At 36.6% G+C, this 26,622-nt stretch overlaps 1 protein-coding gene across 1 annotated transcript in view; it reads right to left on the bottom strand.

Moving 5' to 3' along the window:
- C15 (homeobox protein C15) overlaps positions 1–8,206 on the bottom strand; it is a 76,663-nt gene extending 68,457 nt beyond the window's left edge. Inside the window, exon 1 of the mRNA XM_017903580.1 lies at positions 7,468–8,206. Within this exon, the coding sequence (XP_017759069.1) occupies positions 7,468–8,206 (739 nt within the window). The remainder of the gene's footprint in view (positions 1–7,467) is intronic.
- Positions 8,207–26,622: the final 18,416 nt, after the last annotated feature.

The raw sequence follows: 26,622 nt of genomic DNA, 5'->3' as shown, positions 1-26,622 counted from the left end.
ACAAAGGGGGAAAGGAATTTCTGTTTTTTAACGTTTATCCACACGCGTGTTCTACGTCACGAAAAGTAATTGCAGCTTCTCATTACTCGCACGAAGAAGTCGGCATTAAAAATTCGGCCGCAAAGGTTGATCGGGTATTTTGCACGTGTACTCGCGTTTCAACGTTCATTCCCGTGGTTTTCGCGCGCAATTATCGCGAAATAATAAGCATTCGCGACGTCCTTGTTACGTTGCCTCGAGATCAACCGAATACGAAGCTGTCAAGGTGAAGTATAGGTGTCTTTCCTTACAGCTTTTCGAACAAACGTAAATTGTTCTGGGATTACCGTTATTCCCCTTCAAAATTGACAGTTTCGGCGATAATAAGAAAAACACGGCACCTCTGATAATACGTACATTTCTCTTTCATCGTTCGAAATTGTTAAGAAAGTTAAGAGAATGAGGGAAAGCTGAAGAAAATTCGGAAGTGATGTATTTTTAGGGAATTGACATTTGTGGAACTTAATATAAATTCAAACGTAATGTACTTTTATAAAATTGATAATATTTTGTGGAATAATGTACAGAATATTGGAAACTAGAGATTTGAAGTCTAAAAGAAGCTTCGAGTTTAAGAGTTTGAAGCTTATACCGCTAAAATTCCTAACCTATCAAAACCGAACAAATTTGTGATTTAAAAAAATAAGGCTGAAAAATCGCACTCGTATACCCGAATATATAATTCTTAACTCAAATTGAATAAAAAAATTCGTAAGAAACTTTTCCAAAATAATTCAGTCTTTAATTGATTTAATATACATTTATCTCCCATTTAATTTAAATTTATCTAGATATAACCTCACCACATCTTCACTTATCTCGTTAAAAATTCTCCTAGCCACATCTTCAAACGATAAACGATAATAAAAAAAAATTCGAAACAAACTTTTCCAAAATAATTCGGTCTTTAATTTTATATACATCTATCTCCGATTTAATTTAAATTTATCTAAACATAACCTCGCCATATCTCCGCTTATCTCGTTACAAATTCTCCTAGCCACATTTTCAAACGATAAACGATAATCAAAAAAATTCGAAACAAATTCCCAACCGATTTTCCTAGAATAATTCAGTCCTCAATAGATTAAACACATCCGTATCTCCCATTTAATTACCATTTATCTGAAATATCTACTCGTCTACCCACATAACCTCACTAATTTACCTCTCCTATTTACCTCGTTAAAAATTCCTGGATCCAAATCTCGAATCGATAAACGATATTAATAAGACCAACAGCTAAATCCTATAATACGTTCCTGGTCCATTTCATTTCAAAGATACCCGAAAAGTGATCGAAGGCTGCGGCACTCAGCATCCTCCTGAGGACGCATCCATCCAGCTCGATTCTTCGCTATCGTCCGAAGCGTTCGAATTAACTAACGCGTCTCGTTAGCGGAAACGGTCGTTAGATAAAAGGCAACGGTTCGTTGCTCGAGGACTGGTTTCCGTGGCGCGTTACCTTTCAGCGAAGTCACGGGTCCGGCCGAGAAAGCGAGAAAAAGGAACCGCGAGGGTTTATCGAGCGAGTTCGGAGGAACGTGAAGACTTCAACTTGTCTGCACGCCATTAAAATGTCATAGCGACCGCGGGTACACGTATACACACGCCATGCTCCTCTACGTCTCACACCAGGCACGAGGTTGCTTCGTGCGCGGGTATTTTGCATACGAGAACGTCTCCGCGACGATTCGGCTACGAGCGATGCTGACGACGGCTCGATTGAGTAATTTCCAAGCCATCGTTCATAATTGATATCGACTACACGCGGCATCGCGAACTGTCATCCTAACGACGACGAGCCACCTACGGTCGATCAGATGGTGATCTAAAGATACACGAGCTTGATTAGAGAAATATCGCGGATCTGAGTTCGCGATCTACGATTACCGTGTCTCTCGATCCCGTCACCGCTTTTGGACACTCGATTCGACGCTTTTCTCGGATCTGCTTGCCATCGGAATTAATTATGACACGGAATTTTCCTGAGTGCTTCCATCATGTAAAGTTTCTTTATCGATGATGCGTGTAATTTGGACAAGTGCAGGGACGAATGAGGATTTCACGATGGTGGTTAATTTATCACACCGATGAGTTATCTGTTTCTGTGAGAGTCAATTAGTAAAATGTACCACGATTATATTGGGATTGGAGGTAAATAGAGGACACTTGGAAAATTTGAAATTTTCTTGGAGAATCTGAAATTTTGTGAAATTTTGATATCCAAGTTAAGAATAGGAAGAATAGGTAGCCGAGTTGATATTTTATTGAACAACTTTAATTGTAAAACTACTAGAACCACTTGGTTGAAATAATTAATTTTTGTAATTGGGGAAGAAATATTTCCCTTTTCGACAAAACTGATGTTAATTTAATATTGAAATTTAATATTGGAATTTTTATTTCAGCATGAAAAGTAAAACTTGATCATATATGTCTATTTATTATTTTACTACTTATTTCTAATAAAATGTTGATTTGTAGAGATCAACTATGATTCTATAAGGATTGCAGATAAAATAAAAAATGTTTGGAAATTTCCTAATCATAAGATATCTAAAATTTGAAATTTTCCTGCATGATCTAAAAACTTAAAATTTTCTAAAATTGAAGTAACAAATCAAGAATAAAAAATGCAGTCCATCAATTTTATTTTTCACCAATTGACATCTCGCAATCGGGGGAAAAAGTATTTCCTTTTTCGACGAAATTGATGTCAACTTAATATACTATTAAGGTAATTATGTTAAAAATAGCTATACGTGAAATATTGGAATTTTTATCTCAGCATGTAAAGTATCTATTCCTACATAGGAACTTGATCATGTATATCTATTTATTATTTTATCACTTATTTGTAATAAAATGTTGCAAATAAAATAAAGGACATTTGGAAATCTCCTAATCATAAAATATCTCGAATTTAAATTTTCCTACGCGATCTAAGAACTTGAAATTTTCTAAAATTGTAGTATTAAATTAAGAAGAAAAAATGCAGTGCATCAATTTTATTTTTCACCAATTGATACCTCGTTGACGAACAATAACAGTAGACCTACCAAACCTATCAAAATATTTCATTTTCGTAATCACCGAAAAAATATTTCAGTCTTCAACAAAATTAATAATTTATTCAAATGAAAACTTGATCATATATACATCTACTTATATTCATCGCATTACCATAATTGCTATAATTTATATACAGTATATTCATCTATGTACTCCAGAGCAATGATCCTAGCGTTAAATACTAAAATTATTTTCATCGTCCCACAATGATGAAACTAAAAAGCTGATATTAAAAGAAAATCCAATATCTAAGCTTTCTATGCATTAAAATACCAGCTTAATGCGACCAGATATATGTTGCACTTCCTGTCCAGGCGATCGGTCAGGCATGTAATTCGCGCGAGTCGTTTGTTTTATGCGAATAGGCTGCAAGGTAGAGGCGAGATAACGCGAGTCGCTGGTAATTTGGTTATTTTTAACTAATTAGTTGATAACGAGCGAATTTTACATTCGTTTTTACCCACTGCGTTTCTGTATCGCTTGACCGTCCGCGTGGTCGGATTGGAAATAGAGCAGAGATACGGAATTGGGTCCAAGAAGCTTGAATCGTCTGGACGGAAAGAGCAGCCGCGAGTAAAAAATAAAATTAGAGAGAGCACTGAATTATACACGGAAAGATGTCCGTTTCTATTTTTAAGGAAATATCGAAATAGGAAGAGAACAGACCCGAGTGGTATATTCGTGGGAACCTGGCATATTCGAACATCCGTTCGTGATGCTTCAACGTCTAGCTGCTTGGGAACCGCTTATAATCGTCTTGCTCGAAATACGTCTTGATTTATTAAACGAAATAAAGCTCATTTATCAGTCTTATTTATAGGAACAGTGTCTTCCGTGAGATTTCTCTGAGGCAAGATACGCTCTGCATCAAGGCTTATGTAAATATGGATTATAGATTTGTAACAGAGTGTTTTGTTAATGGTTAACATAGATTTTGAATATATACGTATTGATATAATAAAGGAGCTGTCTGTCTGTAAGAAAGGGATGAGTGGGGCAAGTATGCATGAGATGACAATATCTAATGAATTCAGATTATCGTGATAAATGAGTATGAGTATAATGATTGAGGTGTGTGTAAATTGTGTATATTCATGTAATGTATGAAAGTAGAAAGAACAAACCAGAGAAATTGGGTACAGGTCAGTTGTAATTCAGTTGTAATAGTGAAAATAGGTGTGAGCATGTGATTGCGAGAAATTAATTAGATTTATACTTAATATTTGTATTTGACCATTTTTTGTAATTAAATAAAGAATTGTTCTTATTTGAGAATTACTCGAATTTTTAATTCGGTAAATTTAATAAATAAAGGAACAGCTAAAGAAATTTTTTATATTGGTATAATTTATTTCAATTTTATGGCATTGTGCACTTACTCTGCTTTCATTAGGAGTAAATCACTTAAAGGTTTAAAAGATAAATTTTCGGAAGCTGTAGATAGTTATCTCATCTAATTTTCTCTCCGAATTAATGTAGAATTCTAAATACCGTTGAATTATAAAAAATGAGGAATGATTCAGCGTAAAGAATATTTAAAGAAAGAAAGATAGGAAAACGGAATATTTAAAAAAAAAAAGATAAAAAAGTATCTACTTTTATCTTGACCTATCTCCCGCAGTTATTTAAAGGGAAAAATTGCTTTTACATTAATCAATTTCTTTCTGCTTACTTCATTTAACATAGCTTCTCAAAATATTCTTACCATCGAAAATATAAATACATAATAAATGAAAAATAAAAATAAATAAATAAATTGTTGGAATTAAATGACACTGTATTTTTACCTATACTACTCTAATAATTTATTACTAACAATGTGGTTCTTATTGTACAAACGTTCTATATACCTTGTTCTATTTGCAACTAACGCAACTAACTCAGCTAACGAGGACTGAGTACTGACTTATTGCCAAAAATCTTCATATATATATATACACACATTGCTCTCCCCACTCCAATTACGGAAGCTCGTATCTACCAATAATATACATATAATTGCCTACATAAATAAATGAAGAAACAGTAGAGGCCACGTAAAACACAAGAGGAACCGCCATTTTTAACCCGTCACATTTATTTAACTCCATAGTCATCACAGGACAACCCTCGAAGTCAACGTCGAAATGATTCATTCGCGACAGAAATCGTCATTGCACGCATTGACATCTCCGATGTAATCTCTTCCACGATCACCTATCGAAAAAAGTCATTTCTCTCTTGTATCGTGGTAAATACATGTGACTGACGCAAATAGAGAATAATAACACGATTTTTGGAATGAAAAAATGCGGTTGACGAAGAAGAATCAAGGTCCAGTACTGAAAATGGCATTCCTCCTCGTTCACCGAATAATGGCCCACAATTTCGTGACTATCGTAACGTCGAAATTTAATAACCACCATTAAGGTTACAAGGACGTAACACGATGTCCAGATACCGAGAAATCAAGAAGAGGACGAAAATTAATCGCTGATAAAAATAATGGACGAAACGGGAATTAAACGAGTACCATTTTAGGGTACAATATAATACAGAATTGCTGACATTTATACAATGAAACGAGATTTAATCTCACCCGTGACATGCTTCCGCTTTTAGATCGTTTTGCTGGAAATCGAAGTATTCCATGTATTCGAAGTATTCCATGTGAATTATGGTAAAACCGATAAGAAGGTGATTCTTCGCATAAAATTGAGTCGAAAATGTAGAATAAAGTTTTTACGAATGAGGCTTCGTTTTTGAGAAACGACGCCTTTACACGCGATTTTCTCGTATTTGCAAACAATATTAGTCAGAATGGGATATAAACTTAACGAATAACAAACTATAACCTCTAATATCTAATTTATTTCAATAATTTCCAAATTTTTCCACATCGAATTATCGAAACGTGAACTGAACACCCCCCGAAATTTCAAATTCGATTTTCTCGAAAATGGAACCTCGTACAAAAAAATGTTGTTCTAGATTTCTGGTTAAGTTTTACGCGTAGAATCATCTACGTACCGATTTTACTACAATTTTACGAATATCGCATATATATATATGCAAAGTGAGATTTATATAGTTTTGTAAATAGCAATGTGGATGCACTGAGCAATTTATGCAAAGGATGCATCGAGGAATATCGATGTTATATCGATAAACGGAATATTAGTATGGTTGTTAACGTTAATACGAAGCAGCGATATTTATGTAAGATAAAATTTAATCGTATTACTCGTTTTATGGACCACTACCGCTTTCCTTGTTTGTTCCGAGCGTGGTAAAATGTCGAGCTTGTTTCCGTCGTTCAAGTTTCAGATTAAATGACATAAACTGATAGGAAGCATAACATACCGGGTTCAAAAGGAAGAAAATGAAGTTAACACGTTTGGAAGACGTCTACAAGCTAATTAAGGATCGAGACAAATGTTAAGTAACAGATAACACGTGTTCTTTTCTTTGTCCCGTTTAATTACCCCAGTTTTATTCCTAGGCTGAACGATTTATAGCCTTTATATAATTTGTTTAGGCATGATTAGCTACTGCGGAGAAAATGATCTCGGAAATAAAAACTAATCTTTCACGCTATATTAGATGATGTCAGTAAATAAGAATCTAAAATTATACTCCCAATCGGAAAATTTGCTTGTGTAACTACCACTTCTAATTTAAAAAAAAATTCATAAAGTTAATTAATACAGTAGCAATTTCTATAACGCGAGAAATTTTAAGAAATTTTTATAAGAAAAAACGAAAACAATGTAAAATTTTTAAATTCGCATTATAGCTGTGATAATAAGGAAAAACGTATTTTCATTTTCGAGATATTGTTAAATTTTTGGTCAATTAATTCTTCTCATTAGCAGTCGGTGAAATTACCTAACTTTCTTAAAAATATAAATATGACAATTCCAAAAATAATTAACGAATATCAAAGCAATAGTCATACCCCATATCCAATCTTTTCATAAATTCTACTAATAATAACCATTGACAACAAATTTCTTTAAGACGTAAAATTTGATTTAAAGATAAATTATGTGCCTTGCAATGGAACTAATGAAACAAAAATTATTTTAAATCCTCACATATGACATTTCTCCTCCTAACGATAAGTACCGCGAGCAACTACTGAATTCGACAATAGCAAAAATAAATCAATAAAAATCAAAACCACCGATATACCCTATACAATCCAATAATCACCATTCGAAATAAATCTTTAGTCAATCAATAAACTTAATAAAAATTAAGTAGGTACCAGTCTAATTTGTACCAGCCACGTCTCTATAATCTCCGAGACCCCATAGGGAATCCTAAATTCCTCGCGTGGAACGCGTCAACGTGTACCTTACTGTGTCTTACCTGCCAGCCTGTCCTTAAGGTGTGGGTGTCCCTGGAGCGGATGTGCGGCCAGGTTGGCCAGCAAACTGGCCCTGTGAAGACCAGCCGCCGCCGCTTGTTGTTGACTGTGCTGAAGAGCTTGTAAACTCCATGGTGGTATCAACGCCTGTGCCGGCAGTGCACCCGTTGCAGTCCCATTAGCACCGGGTGGTCGATGCGCAGGAACTCTTATTACGCCTCCGCCGGTGTATATCAGGCCGGATCCGGTCGGGAAAAGCCTGAACGGTGCCAATAAATCAGCCGCGCTGGTGCAGTGGACCGACGACGTGGAATTGGTCTGCGTTTCCGGCGTACTTCCGGTGTCGTCGTCGTCCTTCTCCGACAGCTTCTCCTCGATCTCGTGGCCCCAGGACCTCCTGCCATCGTCTAAGGTCATCGACGAGCCACCGTTGTTGTTACCCTCTTCCCAAGACCATTTTCTTTCCTTGTCACTGTCCAGATCCTCCGACGAAGGACTCTTCGGGTTCTGCGACCGATTTTCGCCTAACAGGCGGCTTATACTGAACGGATGACTTCGTGGGGACTCGTTCTGCAACGTCCTCGAGCTGGTCTGACTCGGCGGCGGCGAATTCGAATACTCCGAATGATCCAAGCGACGATTGTCGCTGCTATAGTTCCGCGGACTGCAACTTCCGGAGTCCGAGTCGTCCACGTTAATCTCCTCCGTCGCGTCCACGTCGCTGTCGCCGTGAACCGACATGATGAACCGATCAACCGATTGCGATCCTTTCTAGAATGCTCGTGGTCTTTGGCGATGATCGTTCACGGGACGTTGCCTCGAATATTCATCCTGCGCCTCTGTCGCTTTAATTTCCGATGTCGAACTTCGAGATTTGGGACTTAGAGGTAGTTTATGAGGAATTTTAGGTCTGTCTTTCGAGTCTAAAGTGGATTAGAAGATTTTACAGACTTGGTCACTTGTACGGGTTAGATCGATAGTGTAGGTGCGTCTCCGTCCGAGTTTGGGGTACCGTGTACTCCTATTAGCCTGACGGCCATGTTGTTCGCGTAGAGTTCGAATATTACGCAGGTCGAAACCCTCACTCAAAGGACACTGATAACGCTCAACTGTCTCCATCCACGGACAGGCAACCGTACACAAGGACACTTCGGAGGACAGTCTAGGACACTTGTTACTGTTTGTTCACTTTCTGTTCACTCTTCCGTCGATAAGAAACCAAAACCGAATCACCAGGTCAGTTCCATCGGAGCAAATACTCTCGCGATAACTTGGACCTTTGATCTTCGGCACTCTTGGTCGACAGGTCACAGGTTAGACTCACGAAAGCGTCTTTGTCCAAAGTCAAAGGGCAAAGAGGTGTCAATCGGCGGATTTACTGGGGGAAAATACAGGGGACGCGATGGTGTGCACACTAGGCGGAGGCAGAAAGCTGAGCAGCTCACGTGGTGCTCGGAAGGGCTGTGTTTTCCGCACGGAACTCGGTCCGTGGTGAGTTGGGACGTGAATCCAGGTCGGTCGCGACGAGAGAGACGGGACGTTGTGAGGGAACCAGAGAGACCAGATGGTCCATCCCTACCTGCTTCTGCGGCGACTCGAGCCACAACCCGGCGTCCCGACGTTCGGCATCGCCTACCACGACGCCAGTGTCCAATCCTGTTCCACCTGGTCCCGCCCACCTTCTCCGCTATTGGTCGGCGTTAAATTGATACCTATTTAACATTTGAGCAGAATGTTGCAGGCGATCGCCTTTTTCTCCTATATTATTTATTGCCCGATCGTCGTGCCTCCTTTTTTCTCTCCTGCCCCAGGTTCCTCCTCGTTCCTTCCTCCATTCGAGAACAGAGATCCGTGCACGTTCCTTCTCCTTCGTCCTTCTTGCCTCTCCTGACCTCCCGCCCTGTTCTCCACCACCGTGTCCTCGTCTCGCTGCAGGAACGTGCGTTCAAGAAGCGGAGGGACTTAATTACGACGAATATCCTTTTTGGCCCCTCCACCGACTCCCTGAGCCGTCTCTAGACCCATCCTTCCCTCTGCCCTTCTTCCACTCCCGTTCTTCCGCACCTTTCTCGTCTTCGCTCCTCGTGCTCACGACCTCCTTCTCTTCTTCCTCTTCCACCACGACTTTTATCGCGCTGTTGCGATGGAGTTGGCCCCGTGTTGTGCAGCTAGGTATGCGCAGCCCGCAGAATGCAGCCCGAAGCATCGAGCAAAAGGCCAGCCACGCCAATTCCCCCCTCGGCTCTTCACCGGCAGAGAATCCGATCCCGAGACTCGGGCCAAACTCACTTTCGCGTGTCTTCTTCTCTGTGCATCGCTCTGGATACTCACCTTTTCCACGCTTTTCACCTCTTCTATTCGATCAGGGTCCAGTAGGTTCGAATTCGCGGTCAGATGGCTCGTAGGTCTAGCGTGTATGGGATTCGTGGGTCCGATGGGTGCATGCTTGATCTTGCAGCGTGTTTTTAGGGTGCTTGGGCAAGCAGAGGTTTTCGATCGAAGTGGATGGGAGTTGGGATTGTTGAGGATTAGGGAGAGACATTGGTACACAGGTTTTGGGGATATTAATCTTTCTGGGACGATGGTAGCATAGGAGACAGCAGGTTTGTTTCGTGTGTTTGTGACTAGAGGTGGTATAGGTGCACATGTGTCCATCATTTTCGACTGTAGGTTGGTTTAGTGCTCTGTACTCAGGTACCTGTTTTAATACGTTCATTTGCTGTTAGACTTTGCAAGTAGGAGACCTGGAGTAGGTGATTGGTATTAGACGAATAGTCCATATAAATAGATTATTCGTTAAACTTAACCAATTTTTATCTACTATAATAACGAGCCCAAAGACGAACTAAAAATTATACTTAACACTTCCTAAAATTCCCATAAATTCTAAAAACTTGTATAATTTTAAGGCGAACGAAATATTACAAATAATTAAACGCCTTTAAATGCCTAAATTATGGTACAAGAGATATCTCGATTAGAACTTTTAATTCACTGAAATTTTGAAATAAAAGACCTGTATTGAAAGACGTGTTTTTGAAGCAAATTTTCCCAGAATAACCCAGAATCGATAATTATTTTGATTTTACAGTAGACGTGATACGTAGCAATACGTCAGCTGATATGTTACATATCAAAGTATTCTGTACTCAGAAAAAATTAAATTTTAATTAAAGATTACACCTAGTACCTAGAACTTTAAACTTTAATATCGGAAAATATTTATTGCCTGATAAAAATTTTAATTCTACGATATCAATTTTCTCAGACCACCAATGGCCTACTTAAAACGACGCGTTTAAAAATAATTAAAACCAAATAAAGCGGAAATATGAAGAGCAGAAACGACACTGAGAAAATGAAGACTTGGAAATGAAAATTATGAAATATATTTCGTTGTTCACAGAAGAGAATTCTATTCCAATTGCACCGTAATTCTTTAAACATTATCTCGAAGTGAACCGGTCGATGTTGCGAGTGAAAAAGAACTTTGTTCGCTATTGATCGATAGTTTCTACAACCTGACGAAAGTATTGGTGTCTCCTGTAGTCACACGACGCCAGCCACCTCCTTGTATACGAGCCAATTTAAAATGGTGACCGTCTACAAACTCGCCCCGCCATTTTCCTCCTCTTATCGAGCGACTTTATCACTCTGTAAGCTGAAGGCTTATTAAACTGCACTTTGATTGTGTCTTCTATAAACGCGAGCACAGTTAAGAGTATAATGCATCAACTATAAGACAAATGAAAGTGTCCGGGAAATCTACGAATAATAAAAATCTGTGAAAATTAGAGAAATAAATACCACGCTTATAAATAATTTTTCCAAACTTTTTTAAAAATGAATTTCGATTTAAAATTTAAATACTGCAAATTTGGTATTATTCTTTAAACTAGAAATTTTCGTCTAATTCGAGGGGTGTATGAGAAACGAAATATGAAAATTATGTTGATAAAATAGGTTACTATTTAAACAGTAAATAGTAAATAATACACAATTAATAATAAATAATAAATAGTAAATAGTAAATAGTATATTACTATAGATGCAATCTTTTTATTGGTTAAATAAAGACATTAAATTTGCGATAATTATTCTAGCAAAAATGGAAATATCAAATTCCCAGAATTGCGTATATTAATATTATTATTACCGAATAAGAAGTTGGAATATAAGATTTACCAAATTGCAGTATTATTATAAATTACTTCACGTGTTAAATTAATTTATTCAAAATTAATCTCTTGCGCTAGCATGTAATTATGAAAAATTCTGCATTGAAGTAGTATTCAATTTCAATTAATCTATATACTATATACCTATTTCATCCACGATGAAATTATATAAAAATTTTGCGAATTTTGTTAACGTGTGGAGCATAATTATGGTCGCGTGATACAGCTTGTAATCATGGATTTGGCTCGTCACTGTAGTGCAAAAAGTTAATACAAATCATAGAAACAAGATTCTGCGAATTAAATGATTAAAAAACTCAGACGACAAAAATTGTATCTATTTCATTTTTTATTTCCAGGCAAATAATTCGCAAAAATAACGTATCTAGGCGAATATTTGATGCTCAACGAAGATTTCACGTGGAATCGTCGCGTTATCATTGAAATAGGCAAATTGCGCAAAAATATTTCGATCGACGATTCATTGGAGGATAATTCGCGTGCAGTGTGCCTTTACGCAATAAACATTGCGGTACTGAGGGTAATGGAAACAAAATAATTTGCTGCACACGTAGTGGCGAAACGTCGACTCGAGTCTTGCCTTCTCGCCTTTTGCATTACTGACTCTTTCGTTTCTAATGGCCGTGGTTGCGTATCATTATGCAGTTCCAACGCACGTGTACACCAAAGTATTTCGCATTGCCCACGGTATAGTTCCGTGAAATATGGTAAAGCGTCGATTATATGGAGATTGATTCGTTGACTATCGGTTAGTTGGTAATTCGCGAGTAATTGAGATTCAATGTGGATTTCTATGATCAGAGATGACTGGGATAATAGGAAGGATAAAAATGGAGATTGATTAGATACTGGTAGTAAGAGGATATAAATAGAAACACTAAACTTAGTATTGTATTATAAAAATTCATTTCTTTGATTAATTATTAATTGTTGACACGAAAAATTTATAAGATAAATATTAATAATTTATATTAATATTATTTCTTTAGATTTCTTGGATATTGTTGATTAGATTTTTTAAGATATTTAATTTCTTTCATTTAACTTCATTTCGCAAAAATAACGAAATTGATAAGATATACGTACTTATTGCAATCCATTATATAATTATTTTTGTATATTAATATTATTTCCTTACATTTCTTGGATATTGTTGATTACATAAGAAATTCAATTTCTTTCAATTTCTTTCCTTTAACTTTTTTCATTTCGCAAAAATAATGAAATTGCTAAGATATACGTAGCTATTGCAATTCATTATATAATTATTTTTATATATTAATAATATTTTCTTACATTGCTTGGATATTATTAATTAAACTTTAATAAGAAATTCAATTTCTTTCAATTTCTTTTCTTTAACTCCTTTCATTTCGCAAAAATAATGAAATTGATAAGACATATGTAGCTATTGCAATCCATTATATAATTATTTTTCATACTGCATAAGTCCATATGCAAAATTTGCAAAGCAATTAGTACCCAATTACCGTAATTATTGTACAATTTAATTCTGCGAAACTGTATATCGAAATGAACGACTCAATCAATTATTTCAAAATGGCTCTCAAGTAATTACTCTGTGTTCCAGTAAAACACCACTCGTTGTTTATTTAAAACGATATTTTATCCAGTTTCGACGAATGAGAGGTGAGCATGAACGAGGGAACAGGCGGAAATAAATACGTTTCAACATCGATACTAAGAATCGACGAGTTACTTTATCCTTCGGGAAATGAATATTGACGTTGCGAGCATTAAAAATGTCCAGAAGTGGCAATTCAACCGCAAACATAAACGTTTCAACATAACACCTTCGTAAAAAAATGAAAGGAATCGATGTTACAGGTTCTGTCATCGATTTATCGTTGCCAAGGATGCAATTTAATTTCATTAATGTACCTAACAAGTCCAAAGAATTCCATTCCAAATTTCGTTTAAGGTAATAAATATCCCGATAAAAATTTGGCTCTTTTTAACCAAAGTATTATACTACTTGCCAAACTGAATTTAATTTATTTCCACGTTTATTTATTTGACTTGCTCCATTTCGACTTTTCCAGTGAGGAAACAATTCATAAATAATCGAAATACGAGTATGATTCACCATAAAATATTTATCAAGGTAGCTGTAGATATTTGTAATAAAATAATTTATATTAAAAATTACCCTTCTTGTCTTTTTTCAATTTTTAAGTATTATCGCGTTGTAGTAGTTAAAAGTAAGTCACACAAGCGTAGGATCTATAATACAAAAAAATAATGAATTTTCTGAATTATTATTATACACGCAAAATTCACTGAATATTTAAAAACAAACTGGAGATAGTAGAGTATCTTCTCTATCTCAAAAATGAACAAAAATGGCAGTATGAAATGTAATTTATTTTTCACTTGAAAAATCGATGTACTCGAAAAATCTTCCAGTATTAATACAAGAGAATCGGTAAACCTAATTTCTCTCTATCCCTCGCATAAAATAATTTAAAAGCAGTAAAAACAGAATAGAACACTAAAAAATATTGCAAAAACCTAGCAAACCTAATTTCTCCCTATCCCTTACGCAAAATAACTTTACTACCCTTTCAATACCAATACTCAGGTAAATTCTACTCACAATAAATACCTACACTCCTAATTTAATTTAACTTTCATTATAAACATTTAGCATTAATTAATAGCATTTATTATATAAAGCTGCACGCTTTAATTTAATATTCAAAGGCCAATAAAAAAGGAATCACCTCATAGAAAAATCCCATGTATCCCGAAGATCAATTCGACGAACACATTATAACTCTCCATGTCAGAAACCCACTCGAGAAGAAATGGAATCGACCAACTGCAAATGCACTGAAACAGCACTCGAGTGCCGCTAATTCGAATGTTTTATCAACGATGGTACAGGGGCTGGCAAAGTGGAGAGAGGAGAAAATTATAGGCAAACAAGCAGTTCGATTTACATTGATTCGTACCTTCAGAGATTAATGGGTGGGCGGTGGGGAATTATGCAAGAAAGCCGGCTTACTGGTGCGACTCTTCCGCGAAATGCAGCGTTCGTCCCGGGGGCCGGCAGGAACTCGACCTCTGCTCGATCCGTCCCGATCGAGGATCAATTTGGATGTCAGACGTCCGCGTGTCACTTAGTCGTTTTCACCGTCGCCCGAATAATTCATTTCTCCCTTTTGAAAACGCTTACAAATCCTGCGATACCGTCGCAACAAAGACAACAGGCGAGGAGGCGAGGCCAGCACGGGCGAGGACAGAGGGACAAAGAGGGAAATCAAGGGGTTTGACCGGGCTGTCCTGTTGCAGGATGAAAGACGCGACGACGTGGAAAACCAGCTGAACGCGTACCCCCGCCAAAAGGGCTATTTTTTATTCAGCACACCCGGAGTTTTAAGCCCGGAAACGTGGGAGTGATTCGCCAAATAATCGCTCCGTTTTCCGTATCGTGCGACCGAATGGGATGAAAGAATTTCGGGTACGTTGTCGGGGCGCAGTCGTTTCGTGATACAGGGTTTTATGGCGAAGTTCGCGATGCTGGAAATTATACTATTGTACGAAAAAAATGGAAGTGAATGTTGGGTCATTTTTAAATCTTTTTGCTTTGTTTCTATGTCTTTCCGTGGATGCAAAGGGAGCCGATTAGTAATATTAAAATGAAGTATTCAGTAGGTTAAATGGAAAAATGGAAGAAGCTCAAAGAAAATGAATTATATATGAAGGATGGCGAAAACTGGTTTCGAAACACCAAAAACTGACAGAACGACAAGAACAGAATAGCACAAATACAAAACTAATTTAACTTAGGAAAAGGACATCAAGATAACGTAACGAAAACACACAAAGATGCACTCTAATTCAACCCTTTGCACACCGAATTATTTTTTAATTTTGTTTCCAATAAGTCCATGCTATTTTAAGTATTTTGTTTGAAATTTATATCACAGGACAATTCCTAGACTGCTACTTATTTTAAAGAATTTTATTTACTGATTATATTAAATATAGCTCTCAAACATTGTTGTAATTTATATTTTGAATTTAAATAGTTCAAGTAGTTACTTATTTCCTGGTTTCCTCTTCAGTAAATAAAAAGTCAGAAAATGTCGAGTGTAACTCGATAAAAACTGTTATAGAGTCACACTCGCCAAAGGAGTTCAAAGGGTTAACTCTCTTTCCACCCAAAGTTCTCACATAGTTCTCAATAGGATTCCTATTTGAAGGATTTTCGAAGACTTTCTCGCAAGTACTCGAACTCTCTTAAATAGAAATTCCTGAAACCTAAGTGTCCCCATCTAAGGCAGGGCTTGCTAGAAAAGCTTTCGCGCAGACGAAAGATCGATAGATCGATGTTCCTTCGATTAAACAAGGAAGACAACAAAAACCAATTTTCGGCATCCTACGGATATATTCATCTGCCATAGCAATTTCATCCTGTAAATTCGCCGTCATTCGAACGGGAAAAAAGTTAATTGCAAGAAAATCTTTCGAGCTCTGCCCGTATTGGTCCCTTGTGTCTGAGAGATGCTAGTTACTCGTTTCTGTAATCGTCTGCTGTGCTCGTACATTTCTCCCCGTTGTCGTCTGATTCAGACTCGCATTACGCAGAGAGAATATTTATCTCGTAACAGAACACTGGCGATAGTAAATAATTGATTAGATCGAAGGAGGGTGCATGTTCGCGTGCGTACCCGCTGCATCAATGGGAACTGTTCAGCGACAGAAGGGTCGAAAACCACCGACGACTGGTGCATCAATGACAAACTGATAGGTACTTTATATCGATGACCCTTGCACGTTATTTCAATAAAATCATTTCGACGAGGGTTGAATTTAACAACGAAGTACATAATTGCAGTATATTCTTGTAGCGATATGTATTAAACTCATAATAGTTTATAGTTATTATTAAGTAACTGGCAAATATATAAAACTAATCGATTATTCAACAGCGGTATAAGTTTAGATTTAAATAAAAATTAGAAAAATTAAAAATTCTAGGCGTAATCAAATCCCCCCCCCCCCCATTAATTCTCCGGTATTATAATAAATTTGGTAAGTATAATTTTTCCTAATTATTCTAACATTTTTGTCAAAAGATAATACAAATATTTTAACAAAAATGCTACTGGTATAGATTACTTACTAATAATAAAAGAATAAAAGAATAAAAAGGAATCGCAAAATCTAAAACCCCAATACTTCTTGTCCAAAAGGTCTCGATCCAACAATCAAGAACCTGCCTAATCCCAACGCTACATCTACCACACCTACAGGAAAAGACAATCACCTAACCACTTTTTCCCTTCTTCCACTTATCAAACCACTTCGACTAGCCCAACAAAAAGCTTCACGAATTACCACTGGAGCAAAAATACTGGCGAACAACGTCCAACTCGAGTCCAACGCTAATCAAAAGCCACTGGACCCCTCTTTTTCCCTGACTGAACCCGGCCAGCCTAACATCTAGGACATAATCAGGGAACTCGCAACCCCCTTTCATTGACGGTCACACCCGGAACATGATACGAAACAGAGACATCAATTTCGTTACAACGCAGCCATGTGAGAACTCTGACTGCACGACACCTACGTGCAACGCGAAAATGTTATGATTCCCCAACGTGGGTCCCTGGAGAAAACGGCGAGGGTGATATTGCTGCGAAAGGGAGACCCAGGGACCCGTTTGTCAATCTCGCAAGGTTCATCGAGCGAACAACCACTTGACGAGGGGCGTGTGGTCGACTCGAACGATTGGCTTGTTGTGAAATTCTGCACCGTTAGGGGCCCACGATGGATCTATCGGGGTTCAAGTGTTACACGCTCGTTACCGGACGAGCATAGTTAAATCCGGTTGCCACGGGTCTCGGTTACAGGTTGCAAACGGGTACCAGGGAAAAAGGGAACCGACGAGTTTGGGCAACTGTTGTGACCAGGACTCCGCGATGAGAACGTCGAGGAGCAGATGATTAATTAGATGGCCTCGAGTGGGAGAGGGTGGAAAGTGGTACATCGCATGGATGTGGAACACGTGTGAATTTGGCGATTTGAGAAATTTTTGCGTATTAGTGGAGGAGGATGTGCAGGGTCGGTTACTATTGCACATATTGCCGTCTAGATATACGTCATTTTTTAACAAAAGATTATATCTTTTGTATTAAAATTATAATGGTGTATAAACTTTTAAAATTTTATTATAAAGTAAATTGTACTATTTTTACTTTCAGTAATGTGATTTTTTAAATATTAATAATAGGTCTAGTGTTAATACCATGGTTAGGTCGCGGTTTGATTTGAGATGCGAGGTGTGAATGTGAGGTTGCGAATTGAAATTGGGTAGATTTGTAGAAATGGCTTGTTTAATTGCTGTCGAGTTAATGGAAATAATAATTCTACTGCAATACTAAGTTTTATGCTATTTTAAATAGGCATATACTATTTTATTTTACCTTTAGGATAGAAACACGTAATAAATCTTATTTAATAAATTTTTCGTCTTCACTATGATATCCCGTTTTCATTATCTAAGAAATTGACGATAAACTGCTTAAATTACATTTTTCAAAACCGTTTGAAAAAATCAGATTTATATAATTACAAGCGTTTCACTCCGGTTTTAACAGCCACTTTTGATTTACGGGTGATCATTTTTCGAAACGCGCTTTACGAGTTCCTCGCCGGCCTGCAATAACGTCCAGCAATAATCTCGATGGCAACCCTTCAAGAAATCGCTCTCTTAGGCAATAAGCAATTTAGTAAAGTACGAAGTAATTTGGTTTAGACGATTTTCGCAATCCGCGATCTTTTAATGCCGGAATCTAGCACGCTTTGCGGAAACCTCGCGAACGAGAAGAATGCGCGAATTTGAAATGGTTCACAGGATAGCATTACCATTTCGCGAAATTTTATAGTCGCTCGAACACCATGTGTCACTGATCGTGAGTCATAGACGAAATTATTTGAAATAAGCGGTACAACAATTTTAGAAGAAATTTTGAAACGCATACAATAACGGGGGAACATTGATAGACTATTTCTACAAATTTTAATATAATTAAAATTTATAAATATTGTACTTCTTTATTAAAAAATATTTTAGAACTAATTTTGTAAGAATTTTTTAGAAATTTTGTAACAATTCATTGCACAATATTAATTAATAATATTAAGATTAACAAAAGAATGCTTACATCCCCTTGCAATTTAAATTATAAGTATATCTAAATAATAAATATTCCATCATTACAATAGCATTTGTATACATTAATATTTAAAATTCGCATTACTAAAAATAAAAATAGTACAATTTACTTTATAATAAAATGTGAAAAGTTTATCCACCATTGCAATTTTAATTAAAGAAATAATCTTTCGTTAAAAAATGTATATAATTCACGAAGAAATAAGATTTACCACGTGTTTGTACCTTAAAAATAAAACTAAAATCGTATATGCCTATTTAAAATCGCATAAAACTTAGAACTTCAGTAGAATCCTTATTTCTATTAACTGGGCAGTAATTAAACAAGCCATTTCTACAAATCTACCCAATTTTAATTCACAACAAATTCACACTTCGTGTCTCAAACCTAACCTAGTCTAATCATAGTGCTGACATTAAACCTATCCCAGTCAAATGACCGGTGAATGAAAAATCAGTAAACTCTTAAAAATATAGAATAACAAGAGACATTGACAGATCGATTACACGTATATTGAAAGAAAAATGGCGAAGACGAGTGACCTGTAAAACCATAACGTTGAGCGCAAAATTTCGGATGACAAGTTTAAAACCGGTCATTTAGGCCACGGTAGATTTAGTATTAACACCTACCCGAAACTGAAACTACGTTAAATTCTCATGACCATTCCAATATCTATTTAAATCGACAAAATGCGTCGATGAACCCGATTTCGATCACGTTGCACGAAACGAAAATAGTTAATTTCACTCTCGCCGGAGAACATTGACGGACAACGATGGGAAAGCTCTTTTGGCGCGGTTTTATAACCCCTAAAAGATTCAAGCGTAAGAGGACCACGGCCGCCGCGTAGGAATGGAAAATCGACGTATCTCTGAATTATCCTGCGCAGACCATACGACAAATGGAAGGAAGTTTCCGTTCTCCCCGCGGGTTTCCGATCCAGATTTCCAGGTACCGCAACTTTAAAGTTGCCGTGCTCGAGGATCGCCCTGAAGGGGCTCCTATAAGATCGTGCGAGTTTGTGACGGTCGACGGATATGTTCGTGAAACATTGAAAGAAAAAGTTTCACGAAGGGAAGACGCAGCTCTCATATACACGGAGAGATATCGCGTTTGCGGTTATCGGTCGATCGGATCAACTGCAATGGGATTATCCGGCCTCCTAACCATCGATCGGCCGAGCTGATATTAAGAAATTCTGGAATACCGTTCGTTGCGAAGAATTCAGGATTTATTGTGTCTTTGAGAAGTCTAAGGAAGCCTCCCGTCTCTCAAATCAATCGATTTTGAGAAATTAAATTTGGAAAATATTATTTGGAACGCGAAGAGTTAAGCGTCGATCAAGTGAAATTAGGAATAGTTTGGAAAGTGGAGTACTCGTTTTGGATTGTATGGGACTCGATTGTAAAATAATAAGAAAGAAGTTATTAGTAAAATAGTTGGAATATGAAACGAATGAGGGAGTAGCGGGATAGGTCAGTTGCAATTTAGAATGCATTGAGAGCAGACGTGAGAACGAGTATTGCATGAAAGAGTGAGAATAATTAGATATATTTTATCAACAATTTTTACGCTGTCAATTAATATTGTTAAATAAATATTTATTATATTCGTATAGAATAAATATATTATCTAACAAACTAATAAAAGTCACTTAAATTATTAGTCGTAGTAATACTTTATTTTTAATTTAATTACTTTATTTTTAATTCAATTAAACACTGTCAATCCTTATCCCTATAAATATTAAATAGCATCGCAAATGAATTTCACTTATTCTATCTCATTCCCATTCACACATGTAAAACCAACTCACGATCCAAACACACGAAACCTATCAGACCTAACCCAAACTAGCCTAATCCAAAAAGGAATCTTCGAAAAGACGAGCTACATTAACAAGCCAAGCGACCTTCCAAACGAAACTCGTTTCCATCCGAGGAACGATAAGCTCGTACTTCTTACGGACACCTATGCCTCTGCCATTGTTCCTGCAACTATACGAAGCTGGCGGGGCTGCACGGGGCCAGCCGTGGAAGGTATATAGTAGACAGGGTGCAGCATCGGTGGCGCAACACCGCATACAAATATACCGAGGCCAGGCCGGCCAGGGTGAAACATTTATTTAGTGCCAAGGGATTTTCCAAATGGAGGGAAAGTGGGGGCAAGAACACAGTGGGGGCCAAGATAACTCGGTTAGCCGGCAGACTTTCGATCTGTATTCTGTCTACCCACGAGTTTATCACCGACCGCATTCCCTTCCGCCCCCAAACGACCGTTCTTATCGTCCGCGATACTGTTCCGGCACGTTCCAGCTGCTCGCATGCTCCGCGTCGATTTCTTTTCGCGATTTATCCGCAGATCCGACCACCCTCGATCCTCCTCCTTCCTCCATCCTTCGCGAGTAGACTGATGAGGACGTTTCATTGTGGAAACGAAGCTCCCAGTTGACGACCATGAGTCGTGAATCGTTGGATAATCGCTTCTGTATCGAAGCCTAATTATAGTATTATTATACTATTATTATACTGTACTATAATTACAGTATTATGGAATTAAGGTGGAATCGAAAATAGGACAATTTGAGAAAATTTTTGAAATTTCTGCTGGGGACTGTGAGAAGAGATGTACCATATTTTTATACTTGAGATATTGCTGGTATTAAATTGTATGGATTTTTGAACGATGCCAGGGTGTCAGATTTATCGTAATTTATTTTTATTCTAAGTTTAACAAAATAAATTATAACCTTTTTTCCAACCTCGTAATTCCTGATCACTGACGATAAAAAATGATTCTATCTTTATTGTGTTACGGGACTATAATATTTATCGCGATGAGATGTAAAACGAAAGAAGATGAAGTATTACAACTCTATAAAATCTGTTACTCTCAATAGAAATTGAAATCGTACGTTTTTTACGGATGCTAAAATGGCCGATATTTTCCCATAGAAACGAGCTGGTAATCACGCGAAACAGTAAGGGTAAAAATGCGTTGCAAGACGCGAATACAAAAGAATTGGCGAAGGAAGGATAGTATACAGTGGCAAACGCTGATTCATTAGAAATTAAAAATTCTTTGGGTAAATTAGCCAGAGGGAAAAAATTGTAATCAGCGAAGTATCAGTGTGAAACTGAATTACCAGTATCTGTAATAATTATCCCATTAGCGGGTCCCGATGGTACACGCTGCCATATGTGTAATTTACGGTAATTAGCGCGGAGATAATTAAATGAAAAAATATCTCAGCCATCGCGAAACACGTATAAACAAAGCGTGGGTGCCTTTCCTCTCTTGCATTATTCAAATTTTACGCTGCAGCCATAATTTCGATAGGAAAGTAGATAAAAGTTTAACAATCGTATTAATAGAACATAATGGAGTTTTTATGAACAAAACGCGAATGTTATTTTTACGTGGGTTTACTCAGAATCGAATTTTATAATCATTTCATATCACTCTATCCTTTTTCTTAATTTTAAAAATAATTAAAGGATCTTTTCTGAGGATTTTTATCCTACCCTTTTTTAGTACAAAGAATTCGTATAATATTTAAATAAATAATAAATATTTAAACAGTAAAATAAATAATAAACATAAATTCGCAAGAGCCGAAACTATATTAAAAAATAAAGCAGAATTGATAAATTCTATAAAATTAAATTAAATAAAATTAAATGTATCATTTTTCCTTTCTTCTTTTTTCTTTAGAGAATGTTACACAATCTCGTACAATTTTAGATCGACGTTAAAATGAAAAATGTTTATAATTCGCGTCGCACGTCGCTTTGTGATTTATACCCTCATGATTTTTTGATTGATTAAGAGCAAGTTCAAGCTGAGACGCGTAAAAGGCGCTGTAAGAAGATAAAAGAATGCTTAATTCCCGCAGGCAAGCTGTCCGTGTAAGAGCGACTTATTCCCCTTCTTCTTAATCATTATACCATGGTCGTTTATCCGAGCGAGATAATTCCATCGCTTCTGATCAAATTTAATTTCCCTGTCCACCATTTTTAATTAACATTTCCGCTTAATGAGAAAAGTTTCAACTCTCCTTTTTCTTCACGTCGATACGCCGACTGTTTGCAAATTTTTCAATATATTTCTAATTCGTATCACCGTATAAATATATTTAGAAATTCAGATACACTTGCCGGGACTATCGTGTTTGGTTGGAAAATATTAGAAAACGAACAAATGCTCGAAATAAATTATCTTACGGTGTAGCAGGTATAAATAGGTTGGTACAAATACGTTGGTGTTCTCGAGATACGATGGAATTAATCTGTTATGGTGGATTTATAACGCGGCACCCCTTTCTACGGAATACTCCGTTCTCCTAAATCACCGATAAAAAGTCATATTCAGTTGGCCGTTAGTCAAATTGCATCCTAATTAATTAAAGCCTTAATTCAGTGGAATAATTCCCCAAATAACAGACTATATTTTAAAATATCGAAACGAATTTTAATTATGTACATGCATATTCTAGTATGACAAGTTTCTAAATTATTTCCTAGGTTATTTGTCAAAACGAAGTCTAAATCCAGTGCTCATTTTTTATACACTTGCCCAAAGATATTCCCCGAATAATCTCCCGAAATGAAATTCAAATTCGGTATGAATCGTTATCGCAATTTTCCAATGAAAGTATTCCCTATAGTTCCTAATATTCCTAAAGTTGGAATATTCCCTAGCATTAAAATATCCGAAATATATTCCCAAATAGCCCCTCGAAACAAGATCTAAACTCGATAATAATCGCCGTCCCGACCTAACCTAGAAATATTCCCTAGATTATCCTTCGCATCGAATTCCGAATATTCGGTCGATTATTAATTTCTCCAGACGTTGGAGAAAACTGTACTAAACGGATCAAACATTTAGAAGAAGAATGATCGAGATAGATTCGCGCGAGGGCAATCAGCAATAGCTACGACATAGAATGGAACACGAGAAAATATGGTGGCGATACCGAACAAACGTGCGGGGTGAAAGAACGAGCCCAAGACTTAATAGAAATACAATAGAGCCCATTCAGAGGGTGGCTACCCTCCCCAGGCGGCAGTTTGCCTCGGAAAATAAATCAAACTCCAATACGCTAAGTGGTTACGGGTGACGTAAACCAGACTTCTGCCGAGACTAGGATACAGCCATGTCCCGAGATTAAATTCTATTTAATTTCGAGCTCCATGAAATTCGCTCGAGGACGTGCCAGCGTACTTCTCTTTTATAGGAAATCGGATTAACGACCGGTTCGACTCAGGTCCACGGAAATTGCTATTATATCCGGCGACATTATCGTTGCATTATCTTCGTTTACAGATATTCCTCGAACCTTCAAACAGGCACAATAACAATGTATCCTTAATTTCTCTTCCACCTGAACACTTGTCTTCAAGAAATTGATTTCATATTGAGAATAATGAATAAAACACTTTGTAGTTTAGGACCCTCTGTGATATCACGTGACTCAAAAATTAAGCGTAGTTGTGTATCAATATATATGTCATATCTCATTTTTGTCATTAATTTTCATTAATGTACTTTGTAATTATAGCATTTTATATATTATATCATTACACTGGTGTTAATTATAACTATCGATTCCTACGTCTTACATAAAATCGAGAAATTCGAATGATTTAAAAAATTCTGAAAAGATTATAATTCTCCTTTTTGTGAATTAAATTTTGTGAACAGAATTAAAATAAATAGTATAGCCAATACAAAATTATAACGAATCTCATTTGTCAATAATGTAATTCTTAAAATTTCCATTTAATTATTATAATCGAGCATGCACCTGTTTAATTGCGATACCTACTAATAATTCCCGGTAGTTGTTGGAAAAATCGCGAATCTTTTTGATAATAAATATTTTTATCGAAACCATTTCTTTCCTCTTCGCTATCGCACAGATTGAAAAATAAAATTATTGCCTTCTTATTTCGATCCACACTCGTGGGACAGCGATCGTCCAGGGATTCACGACTGCGGAAGGGACGAGAGCTTTTTAGTGGACGTAAAAATGGCTACGGTCGATTAAATAATCGATGAACAGAAGTGTGGGGACGTGATTTTGTCTTTAAAAAATCGCCCCCTTGATTCCCGGGGATGGAAACAATATATATTTAATACCGGAATCTAAACTAGCCTTTCATAAACGAGTTATTCACAGGCCAACGTGATTAACTCCATTTTCCGAACTTTCTACAATTTTGATGCCAAAGAACTTGATTAATGCCCAATTTTTCGCGTGTTAAATAAATTTTGATTTCTTTTTCTCTAAACTTAATCGATTTAAATGAAATCGAATAAAATTGAAAAATAAAGAATTCTTTAGAAATAAAGAATTTCTCCTCGTAATTTCATTTCATTTTTATTTTTCTTATGAAAATAAGCGAAACATGGATATTTAAGAAATCGGAATTAAATAAAATTAATTACCACGTTTCATATTTCTTCTATTCTCCGAAAGTCCAAAAAACAAAAAGTGGAAAATTATTTTAAATACGAAAAGTTTAATAAAAAATCTGGTACATTTTGCTTCTAAAGTGGAAAAAAGATTCGGCAAGCGAATTTATAAAATTGATAAAAAAAATTCTCTGTTTAAATAGCGATAGAATCAAATGCAAATTAATTATCCGAATTTATCAGCTTCGTTGAGCCAATAAGAAAATCGTTGCTGTTCGAAGTGTATTTTACGAGTATTTCATTCGACCTCTCTTCAAAGCAGTGCCATCGGGGATTTCCAGGTGGCGGCCATGTTTTCATTATACCGCGCAATGTCCGGTACTCGATCACACTGCCTTCCGTTTCTCTCTCTATTCGTTTCGTTCCCCCCTTTCTCCGGCCAGCCGAGTAGTTGTTCCACCTTTTGCAAAAGCAGTGATATTTCAACGGGTATGTGTTCCACGTTCAACCTCGCCCCAGTCAGCGAGAACTCTAATTTCATTATTGCGGGTCTCTCGGGTCAGGGACAGTGCCGTAGCATTATGGGTGTACGGACAATAACAACGACGACGCTCGCTTTCTGCCATCGCGGATGATGATTTTTGATCCCTTACTGGTTCTGATATTTAAGGGACGTGTGCTGCAGTACGTGTAAAATTTCACTTATGCCAATATATCAGTGCTGAGTGCTTATGGTTAATATTTTGTTCAAGTCCTTGATTATTGCAACTATCTTATTTAAGTCCATGATTATTTTCTATTTTCTTTAAATTCTTGGCTATTCTTGATTTTTCTTATTCGGTTTTGTTATTATTAGTCTTGGTTCATGGAAGAATCGTGGGAATCGATGGTACTTTAAATTATACGTCAAAGTAAACTATACATGTACGGTATAATTTCGAAAGCAGGAAAATAGGTGTTTATTGTAAGAAATAATTTTCAAGAAAGAATTCTCAAACTTTAAAATTAATAAATTTTCTAAATTTTATCAATCTTATTATATAAATGTTTATGCAGTATGTCAAATATTTTTGATTAGTATTTCCCTACAATTGTAGATATTAAAATTTTACAGTTTGAGTTTTGGTATTTCGTTTTTTAAAAACAAAATAATTATTCTGGTTGCATAAGATGGCTGCGAAAAAAGACGATACGAAGAAGATGGAATATAGAGACATACTGAAATACGCGTGTCAGTATATTTGATCGCTTATCTATGACTGACACATGTGTACGTAGCATTTCCGCCGTCGGCATCAGGAAGCCTTATTGAACACTGAAACTGTCA

This window comes from Eufriesea mexicana, unplaced genomic scaffold, assembly GCF_001483705.2.
Source record: "Eufriesea mexicana isolate 0111107269 unplaced genomic scaffold, ASM148370v2 scaffold2421, whole genome shotgun sequence".
In the NCBI taxonomy this organism is placed as follows: Eukaryota; Metazoa; Arthropoda; class Insecta; order Hymenoptera; family Apidae; genus Eufriesea; species Eufriesea mexicana.
The sequence above is the reverse complement of the archived record's forward strand: the minus strand, read 5'-3'. Positions and strand labels throughout refer to the sequence as shown.